The 10,375-nt window shown below is 51.2% G+C and overlaps 1 protein-coding gene across 3 annotated transcripts; it reads right to left on the bottom strand.

The window, feature by feature from the left end:
- Window positions 1–3,964: 3,964 nt before the first annotated feature.
- Window positions 3,965–10,365, bottom strand: Gnat1 (G protein subunit alpha transducin 1). Of its 3 annotated transcripts, XR_015737657.1 has the most exons (10): window positions 8,435–10,365; window positions 7,170–7,212; window positions 6,943–7,084; window positions 6,700–6,857; window positions 6,386–6,514; window positions 6,046–6,175; window positions 5,707–5,860; window positions 5,360–5,591; window positions 4,711–5,095; window positions 3,965–4,197 (listed from the first exon to the last, which is right to left on the bottom strand). XR_015737657.1 is itself a non-coding variant. In XM_087905267.1 (9 exons), exons 1-8 carry the CDS (start codon window positions 8,538–8,540, stop codon window positions 5,401–5,403), a joined length of 1,053 nt encoding a protein of 350 aa, XP_087761393.1. In that variant the 5' UTR covers window positions 8,541–10,365; the 3' UTR covers window positions 3,965–5,095; window positions 5,360–5,400. The 3 variants fall into 3 exon arrangements, 2 of the variants coding, with proteins under 2 accessions (XP_087761393.1, XP_087761394.1); XM_087905267.1 differs by having other exon boundaries at window positions 3,965–5,095; XM_087905268.1 differs by lacking the exon at window positions 4,711–5,095.
- Window positions 10,366–10,375: the final 10 nt, after the last annotated feature.

Raw genomic sequence — 10,375 nt, 5'->3', positions numbered from 1 at the left:
GCTGAGATACTTGTTAAGCAGTTGTGTTGGGGACTCTATGGGTTTACGGGAGAGGAGAATCTTATTTTACACTCCAGGGTGGAAGACCCAGACCCATGCTTCTGACTACACTGGTTCATTGTTTGGTGCCCAGGAGGCTACTCTTGGGCACAAGCAGAGTTAAATGTCACATTATAGAACCTAGAAGTATGGAAGTGACCTGTGGGCAATCCTCCTATCTAGCTTTCCCCAGCTTGGGTCCCTAGAGCTGGTGGCCTCCCAACCAAGCCTGCTTCTGCAGGTCTGGCATGCCTGCCCTCTCTCCCCTAGCTTCTCTGGCCACTGAAGCAGCTTAATGAGCCCAGGTCACATGGACCGTGCTGCTGCCCATGGGAAGGCCCACACTCCCAGTGGTCATCCAGCCAGGCCTTGACGTCAGTGGTATTAACCATCCACTTGTCTAATCTCTGGTCAGTGGCCTGGCCAGGCTAGACCTGTCAGAGCCAGAGCTGAAGATCATGAGGGCACCTCAGGGACACTTTGAGGGTGTAGGGCAGACAAGGTAGCTGGATAATAAATTCCCTAACTTGACAGACAGATGTGATCATGGTGCTCTCTCAGATGTCGGCCCTGGACTGAAGGCCACAGGCGTTCACTGAGCTTCCTTCTTAGAGTGCATTTGCACTCGGATGGTCAGTGGAGCTGAGGATTCCCGCAGAGGAGACTCCCCTCATACATAGGGCAGCTTGAGTATTTTCAAAGTGCCTATCTTGGGTTAGTTCAGCAGCATTTATAAACAAAAGTCTTTTAGCAGCTGTTGCTTCTTCCTCAGCATTCAAACAATTCAAAGAGAGCATAATAGCATACAGTATCAAGATTCTCTGTGTATTTTCCATCTTTATTTTAACCTCTATTTCTTCTATTTTTACTTTTACTTTTTGAGACAGGATCTCGGTATATCTTTGTCCTGGAATAACTCTGTAGACCAGGCTGTCCTTGAACTCACAGAGATTCCTCTGTCTCTGCCTCCCCAGTGCTGGGCTCAAAGGTGTGTGCTACCATACCTTGAACTCACAGAGATCTGTCTGTCTCTGTCTCCCAGGCATTGGGATTAAAGGCGTGTGCTACCACAACTTGAAGTCACAGAGGTCAATCTCTACCTCTGTCCTTGAAGCTAGAATGGCTAGCTTCAAGACAACCTAGACCACATAGTACATCCTGTCTCAAAAACAAAATAAATCGCCGTGATGGCACACACCCAGCCCTCTAGAGATAGAGGCAAGTGGATCTCTGTGAGTTCAAAGCCAGCCTGGTCTATAAAACAAGTTCCAGGATAGCCAGGGCTGTTACACAGAGAAACCCTGTCTTGAAAACAAACAAACATTAAATCTTTAAAAATAAAATTCAGGCTGGTTGGTGGGTGGCACACGTCTTTACCCCTAGCACTTGGGAAGCAGAGGCAGGCGGATTTCTGAGTTTGAGGACAGCCTGGTCTACAGAGTGAGTCCCAGGACAGCAGAGCTGTACAGAGAAATCCTGTCTCAGAAACCAAAAATGATAACTACAACAAAAACCCAAACAAACAAACAAAAAATCAGGAATCAAGCATGGTGGCATTTAATCACAGCAGGCTGGTTTCTGTGGGGCTGAGGACACTCTGATCTACATGGCAAGTTCCAGGCTGACCAAGGCTACATAAAGAAAGCCTGTCTTCAAAATTTTTTTTACGAGTCACAGTCCAGTGCGGTGTCACATATCTTTAAAGTCACAGCAAGATGGCTCAGTGGACAAAGCACTGGCCGAGCAAGTCTGCGTTTCACCCCCGGAACCCACATGAAGATGGAAGAAGAGACGACAAAGTTGTCCTCCGGCCTCTGCATTTGCACTGTGGTACACGCATGCGCCCACACACCCCTGTGTACACAATGATAAATAAAACTCTAAGAGTCAAGATTAATGCAAAAATTCACTGTGAATGCAATTTTAATAATCCAAGAAAGGCATGCTAATATTTATTGGAGCCTGAACCATATAGAAAAATTTCTGGCTGGTGGCGCACGCCTTTAATCCCAGCACTCGGGAGGCAGAGGCAGGCAGATTTCTGTGAGTTCGAGGCCAGCCTGGTCTATAAGAGCTAGTTCCAGGACAGGCACCAAAAAAGCTACAGAGAAACCTTGTCTCAAAAAAAAAAATGTTTTTATATATGTTTTCTTTTTCTATTTTTAATTTTTTTTTTCGAGACAAGGTTTCTCTGTAACAGTTATGGCTGTCCTGGAACTCTTTGTAGACCAGAATGGCCTCAAACTCACAGAGATGCACCTGCCTCTCCCTCTTGAGTGTTAGAATTAAAGGCGTGCACCACCACTGCCTAGCATTTTTGCTCATTTTTGGTGGTGGTAGTGAAATACATCTACCACAGAATTTATAGTCTTAACCATTAAAATTTTTATGGGTTATTAATGTGTGTGTGTGTGAGAGAGAGTGAGAGACAGACAGACAGACAGACAGACAAAGAGAGAATGTGTGAGTGTTGGTGCACACATGCCATGGCCTGTATGGAAGGGTGGGAGACACCTTTGGGGAGTCAGTTTTGCCTGCCCCACCTTGATTTTCAGGCAGAGTCTCTCAGTTTTTCCATGCTGAGTCCTCCATGAGCTTCCAGGCAGTGCTCCTGTCTCACTGTAGAAGTCCTGAGATTACAGAAGGAAAGTATCGCATTCGTCTCTGTCTTTCTCTCATGGCTTCCAGCTCCGCTCGTCGGGTCTGTGCGGCAAGTGTTCTCACGCAGGAAGACACCTCCCTAGTTCCATCTTAGTTATTTTGTTGATATATTTGTTTGTTTTGTCTTTTGAGACAGTGTTTCTCTCCATGTAGCCCTGGCTGTTCTGTTCAGAGATCCACCTCACCAGTGCTGGGGTTACAGGTGTGCTGGCCGCCAGTGCTCGGAAGTGCTGAGCCAGCTCTCTCCAGTCCCGATTTCTTTCCAAGACTTATTTTGTTATTTATTATGGGGTGTGTGTGTGTGTGTGTGTGTGTGTGTGTATCTGTGTAGGGGTTTGTGAATATGAGTACTGGTGCCTTTCTGAAGTCAGAAGAAAGCATCAGATCCCCTGGAGCTGGAGTTACAGGTGGTTGTGAACCGCCTGATGTGAGAACTCCAATCCTTGGAAGAGCAATATATGCTCTTAACAGCTGAGACATTTCTCCAGTTCCCCTAATTCTGATTTGGGGGGGGGGGGTCTCACTATGTATCCGTGATTGACCTGGAACTTGCTACACAGACCAAGATAGTCTCACACAAAAACCTGCCTGCCTCTGCTTCCTAAGTGCCCGGATTAAAAACATGTACATCATACCAGCCCTTGGCTGCCACTGTTGTTCTGGAGATGAGAGTCTTGCCCTAATCCTAGCCACAATCCTGTTTCAGTGTTGAGTGCTTCGGTAAGTCCTCATTACCTCCACCTGGCATCTGACCCTCTCCACTGTCTCCCCACGTGTCCTCCCCTTCCTGGCTCCTGCTTCCCTGAGCACCCGGGCTTACAAGTTCAGTCCGCTCTTACGCCGCTCTACTGACTCTGTCAGAGGAGCTTCTGCCTCAGCTCTCCTTGTCACTAGGTGCCTTCGAAGAAGCATGCCTATAATTCCAGCCCCACCTGAGTCTGAGGCAGGAGAACAGTGAGTTCGTAGCTAGCCTAGGCTACCCAGTAAGATCCTGTCTCATAAAACAAGCAAACAAAAAACTCCCTGATGACCCGAGACTGTCCCAGTAACATTTCCCATATCCCTCAGCCTCTGCCAAGAGTCATGAGCTGGACCCATTATGCTCCTCCAAGGTCTCTCGAGCCCAAGTCAGGTCACACACTTGCGCTTTACTTCGGAAGGGATTCTCTTCCTAGGTCACACATGCCTACTACTGGGAACTTAATAAATGTCTCAGACTCATGGTAATTAAGATTCCCCCACTGACCCAAGAAAGAACAGCAGACCTGGTGCAAAGGTTTATTGCTGAGTCTGGGCACGTAGCTGAGGAAGTACAGATTACGCCCTAGCCTTGCTGGACAGAATCACTGTGTCTCAGACAGTAGCACTGCCTCTGGTCCACAGGCTTAAGCAAAGACTTGCTGCTTGACGAAGAAAGCGGAAGTGGCTGGAGGACGTGGGACATTGTCTCTAATGGTTCAGGCCTGGTTTTCACTTCTCTCTCCCAAGGACTGGGCCCTGAATTAGGAGGGAGAACAGAGTCACATGGGATTGCCTGCGACTTCACATGGGATATTCTTTGCCCGTGGTTGATCAATAGGCATTGGACTCTGCCCTCAGCCACCCCTCAGCATAGCTTGGTTATTGGTCATAGCGGATGTCAATGTACTCTCCTTCAATACACCATACCTTGATCAGAAAACCCTGAGTATTGTGTGGGGGCGAACGAGGTGGGGTGTGGAAGTGTCCAAGGACAGAGAGGGAAGACCCAGAGGGACAGGGACTGGGAGAGACCCTGAGCCTGGTATTTGGGAATAGGTTTGGCTTGTGTCTCTCCCTGGCACCCATCTCAAAGTCACTAATTTATCTATGTGAGGCTACAAAAGACCAGAGCTTGAACTTTGGATCCCTTGGGTTACTGGAAGGGACAGTCACTGACCACTGGGTGGACAGATGTTGGACTTGTCATATGCAGGGAGCAGGCTGGAAAGACCTGCTGGCAAGTGACAGGCCTGCTTGAGGGAGGGATACCTCAAGCCCTTCATGAAAGCTGGGGAGGGAGGGCGGGCTGTTTGCTGAACCGAGATCCACCAGGTGAGCTGCTGCTGGTGGGGGTGGCAGAAGGGCGTCAGGAGACCTGGGTCACTGGGGCATTGCTGAGTCACTGTGAGCTCCAGCTGTCCCAAGTTCTGCCTTGTCCTAGCTGAGGCTAGCTGCTGTGGGTCCAAGAGGCCAGTGCAGCCAGGCGGTGAAGGGCGGGATTGGGGACCTAGGGGAGGGTCCGCACTTCAAGCCTCAGGGCTTTGGATGTGTGGCTAAGGGAGCAGCAGGTTGAGGCACAGGAGTTATTGGAGGGGACTACAGGGAAGCTGGGCTACAGAGTCTCAGAGCAAGGGACACACATGATTTCTGGCATCTGTGAAGAGAAAAGGGAAGGGAACTTTAGCATCCTTGAGCAGCAAAATAAACGGGATTAGGCGTTGTAGGGGCAGCCCCATGCACCTAGAAGTTGGGGAGCGAAGAACAAATGTTGAGCATAAGAGTAAGGGAGGGGCCTATTGTAATGGGTGAAGCCTAAAAGCCATGGGACGGGGCTTAGGGGTGGGCAGCAGTAAATGGGGCAGTCTGGAGCAGTGAGCACCGTGAGGAACGAGGGGCAGGGTTCGGGTCCTGAGATTACCGAGAAGGACGGTGGAAGATCTGGCTAGCTAGGATCCCATCTCAGAAGAGCCCGCAGTCTTTGAGGTTCTCCTTGATGATAATGTCGGTGACAGCGTCAAAGACGAACTTGACGTTCTGTGTGTCGGTGGCGCACGTCATGTGAGAGTAGATCTCCTTCACGTCACGTCGCATGTTAAGCTCGAGGAACTGCACTTTGATGTAGTTGCCGGCATCCTCGTAAGTGTTAGGTCCTGCAGCAGAGGGCAGCACTCACTCGGCGCGGGAAGACCTCCCTCGGGAAGGAGCATGCGGCGGGAATCCGTGGGGCTGGGGCACCGCCTGGCGGTCGGGACTAGGGAATCTCACCATCGTAATCGGGAAAGCAGATGCTGAGGTGTGCCTTTTTTATCTTCTCAGAGAAAACGTCCTTCTTGTTGAGGAAGAGCACAATGGATGTCGTGGCGAAGTAGCGATGGTTGCAGATGCTGTTGAACAGGTGCAGGCTCTCGTGCATTCGGTTCTGAGGAAGGCAGAGGCTGTTGGACACCAGGCTGCGCAGGCCGCGGCCCCTTGGTCTCTGGGCTCCTGAGATGTAGGCGCCTCCTCACTCCAAGCGCTCCCAGACAGCCTCTGCTTTGTGGGTCTCAGTGGCTACCTCGGCTCCACCTCCCTTCTCAAACACTCAGACCCCCCCTTGTCACTTACCACTTCGTCGTCCTCCACCAGCACCATGTCATAAGCGCTCAGTGCGGCGATGAAAATAATGCAGGTCACACCCTCAAAGCAGTGGATCCACTTTTTGCGCTCGGACCGCTGCCCGCCCACATCGAACATTCTGTAGGACAGAGCCAAGTCCGGATTTGGACCCGTGTATCAGGTCACTCGGATATGCCCACTGGCACCCCTTGTCTTCCTAAGCTGGCTGGAGAGCTCTCATATGGATTGGCATCTGAGGTGACCAGCCTTTCTCCCGGCAAGGGTAGGCCTTCACTCGGGACAGTGAAGTTCCGGTCAGGCCAGCGGAACAAGCGTGCAGGGGTCTTACCTGAAGTTGAGGTCCTTGAAGGAGAACTGTGTCTCGATGATGCCAGTGGTTTTGACACGAGAACGCAACACGTCCTGCTCAGTGGGCACATACCCTGGAGCCACCAGACGCTCGAGGTCTGAAAGGTAGCTGAGGAAGACCACTCATGAGTGGGTGAATAGTGTGGGAGATCACCCCAGCTGGGTCCTGCCAACCCACCCACCACCTCTGCTCCCTGGATCCCCGCCCACCTTTGCTCTCTGAATCCCCGCCCACCTCTGCTCCCTGCATCCCCGCCCACCTCCTCCGCTCCCTGCATCCATCTGTGCACTCACTAGCCAGCAGAGTCATTAAGCTGGTACTCTGAGGCACGTTCAAAGCAGGCTTGGATGCCCGAGTCTTTCCACAAACGCTGAATGATGTCGGACATCTCCTTGGGCATCGTGCCTTCTTCAATGGTATCCGCCATGTGCATCAACTTCCGGGCATCATCCTGGTGGTAGGGTAGGGTAGTGGTTGTGAACCTGAGCCCAGCCAGCTGCCTCGAGCCCCCAGGGACAGATATCAGCCTGCCCCACCTGTCGTGCGGAGTCTCCATACTGAATGTTGAGCGTGGTCATAGCCCGAACAATGGCCAGGATGGACTGCAGAGTGTTGCCATAAATGATGGCAATGAACTCGAGGCATTCTTCCAGCGAATAACCATCCTGGTGGATAATCCTACAACCCAAACCGCAGTCAGAGCTTCCTAGGCCAGCAGGGAAGGACTATCACTAAGGGCTTAGGATGGGCAGGGAACACTCACTTCATCTGCTTGACAATGGTGCTCTTCCCGGATTCACCAGCACCTGGAAGGGAAGCTGTACCTCAGAGCCGCACTGACCAGCACTGACCACCTCCTTTGGATCAGAGCTCTGGGGTGCCAGTTAGAACTCTAGCTACACTTGCCCTCATTTCTATCCAAAGTAAAGTCTTGAAGACCCCTAGGGGGAAATGGTTGGAAATAACAAAAGGGACCTACATCCTACATCAGTTATTCAAGTGGGGATTCCCCAAGATTCTTGTTTATAGAGCCTTTATTATACAGCCAGACCAAAATAAGGAAGTCCTCTAGGGCCACCTTGTGGGTATTTCTGGCACTGCATGTACAGGATTATCTGACTAGAACCAACCTCTGCTTTTCACCTAAAGACTAAAGAGATGCCTCTGAGAGGCTCAGAGGGAATTAGCACCTTAGATGGGGGAGAGGACAGAGCTGACATCCTTTCTGAGCCTGCCCTCCTCAAGGGTGTTGGATACAATTAATGGGATTTCCGGCTTAGCTTCTCGGCCTTTCTCCTGGGGGCCCTGGCTGCCCCCCTAAACCAGCAACTTTCCCTTGGGGGTTAAGCAGTGGCAGTGCCCCCATTTCTCTTCACTACCCATGGGATCATGGGCTGGGCTCTATTCATGTGGGCGTCAATATCTTTCCACTTTCAACCCCCACCCCACCCCTACACAGGGTTTCTCTGTATAGCTCTGGCTAGTCTAGAACATTCTCTGAAGACCAGGTTGACCTCAGACTCAGGGATCCACCTGCCTCTGCCTCCCAGGTGCTGGGATTAAAGGCGTGCGCCACCGCTGGCGTTTTCCACTTTCTTTAGCGGTTTCACAGGTCTACCAACGATAAAGTTATCGTACTCATGGACGACCCTAGAGCCTTATTCCTGAGGGAAAAAGAGCCACCAAGAAGACCCAAGCCTTGTTGAGCAGGCTTTGGAAAGCCAAAGGCTAGAGCTCGAGGGCCTGAATGCACACCTTCATACAAAGACGCGTTTGGTAAACTTATGCAGAGCGTCTCTGGGAAATTGTCATGGGATACCTAACCTTGGGGGACTGGGACATCATCACCTGTCAGACCTTGCTGGGGAATGGCTCCTACTCTGGACCCTACCCCACCACATTGTCACAAACACACACACACACACACACACCCCGCAAGGAATCCTTGCCTCATAGAAAGGGGCTGCTTGCCTGGCCCCAGGCTGCTGACCCACAGCAGCCCCTCCCCAACACTGGCCGCACCCCTACCCAGCAGCAGCAGCTTCACGGTGCGAGCATCCTTCTCAGCGTCCTCTTTCAGCTTCTTTTCTAGCTCTCTGGAATGCTTCTCCTCAGCGCTGGCCCCAGCCCCCATGGTCCCAGAAGCAGGCAAAGGGACAGGGTAGGCAGCTTCTGACCTCCTCAGACCTTTTGGCCCTAAAGCTGGCAATCAACTGGCTCTCTACAGACCTGTGCAGGCCCTGGCAGGATTGCTTAGTGGGATTTGGGAGCTAGGAATGCTCTAGGGCCAATCAGAGACAAGGACAGGTGAAGCTCAGTCTCCTAGCTTTTTAATCAGGCTGGCATGGCCCCAATCCTCGGGTTGCTGACTCTGCACCCCTCCACCCCCTCCAACTCTCCAGAAGAGACCCTAGCAAGTCCTTCCCCTGTCCTATAAGAGTTTGCTTGGTATAGTTGAGGAAACCGGGGTGGGGACTGACCGGGAATGCTGATGGAGAAGCAGGCACAGAGGACCTACTGCTTGCCCAGCTGGATTCACACCACTCTTTTGTAAGATTACATGGAACTTGGGGGAAGGTGGTGCCCAAACCACCGTCCCATTTGACAGGTTAGGAGAGATGGAGTCACATGATTAGCAGTGGTTCACGAGTGGGGTGTCTCCAGATCAGAGGGTTCTGTCCCTGCTGGAAGCCACAAGGGGATAGACTTTATATTTGCCTCATATTCGTGGCTAAATATGACCTGAGCATGTTCCCTACATGCCTTCTGCAGGGCAAGTCTGCTGTGCATGCCTGCGTGTGTCTTCCTGCTCCATACTAGGACTTACTGACACACTTGAACCTGTATGTGTGTATGTATGTGTACCTGCTAGTAGCTTGACCACATGCACTTATATACCTGTTTATGTGACTATGCATGTTGGCATGTACTTTACTCCTGAGCTGCATCCCAGCATCCTATGCATGCCTGTACTGGTACAGGTGGTCGTATGTTTATTTTTCTGTGCTTTGTGTGGGTTCACAGCTGTTCACATGTGCCTGAATGTGCAAATGTGTTAACTGTGACACACCCTACAGCCCACTTGTCTATGTATTTAGGTGCACACCTGTGTCCATGCGTGTGTGCACAGAGCTTGCCTCTGCCGGTCCATGTGCATACATTTGTCTATATTTACATGTATATTTAGGTGCAACAAAATCACTATAGAGGTGGCTAAACTCTGAGTGAATCTTTGGCAGGCTGATTGTCAGAGACGGATGCTGAGGCTGGGTCTGCCCCAGAGTATGGGAGAGTGGGGATTCACCTGCCCTGCTCCTATTCAGTCCACTCACAATGTGGGACCTGCCCGGGGTAGCACCAAAACCTGACAACCTCTACCGGGTCTGGAGACCGGGTTCAGTGTAGCAGTCGGCGAAAGCATGGCACCTGCTGAGCTTGTCCGCACACAACTGAAAACCTGTATCCTGGATCTCAAGGCTATCTAGACTGGTCTGGAGCCTCCTCATTGGACCCCTTTCCTGAAACCAGACCTGACTCTTCCACAGACTACTAGGAGGGTGCCAGGGCCACAGGCACTGAGCATGAAGTTACCCCTAATCAGGCGGTGCAGGAAGCAGCTAACTTAAACATTGGGCATTTATCCTCTGCTCAGGAGCCACCTACATCTTCCCTTACACACTGCAGGCAGCCGCAGGGGTCTCCAAGTCAGTACAAGAGCACTAACTAAATCTAGCCTGTTTTTCTACATATGGGTTTTTTTTAAAAATTATTTATTTTATCGGTGCTTTGCCTGCACATCTACCTATGTGAAGCTGTCGGATCCCTTGAAACTGGAGCTGTCACATGGATTCTGGGAAGTGAACCTAGGTCCTCTGGAAGGACAGCTAGTGCTCCGAACTGCTGAGCCATCTCATCTCTCCAGCCCCAAAATGGGGGAGTGCTTTTTTGGGGGGGCTTGAGACCGGGTTT

Source organism: Myodes glareolus, chromosome 4, assembly GCF_982192425.1.
Source record: "Myodes glareolus chromosome 4, mMyoGla1.1, whole genome shotgun sequence".
Taxonomy (NCBI): Eukaryota; Metazoa; Chordata; class Mammalia; order Rodentia; family Cricetidae; genus Myodes; species Myodes glareolus.
Note: the sequence above shows the minus strand (reverse complement) of the source record. Positions and strands in the feature narration are given on the sequence as shown.

Excerpts from the sequence above, each read along its gene's own strand:
- Gnat1 (XM_087905267.1), bottom strand. The coding sequence starts at position 8,540 with ATGGGGGCTGGGGCCAGCGCTGAGGAGAAGCATTCCAGAGAGCTAGAA. Across the intron at positions 6,858-6,942 it reads ATGGAGACTCCGCACGACAG|GATGATGCCCGGAAGTTGAT; the intron begins GTGGGGCAGGCT and ends CCCTACCACCAG. Across the intron at positions 6,176-6,385 it reads TTCAAGGACCTCAACTTCAG|AATGTTCGATGTGGGCGGGC; the intron begins GTAAGACCCCTG and ends TCTGTCCTACAG.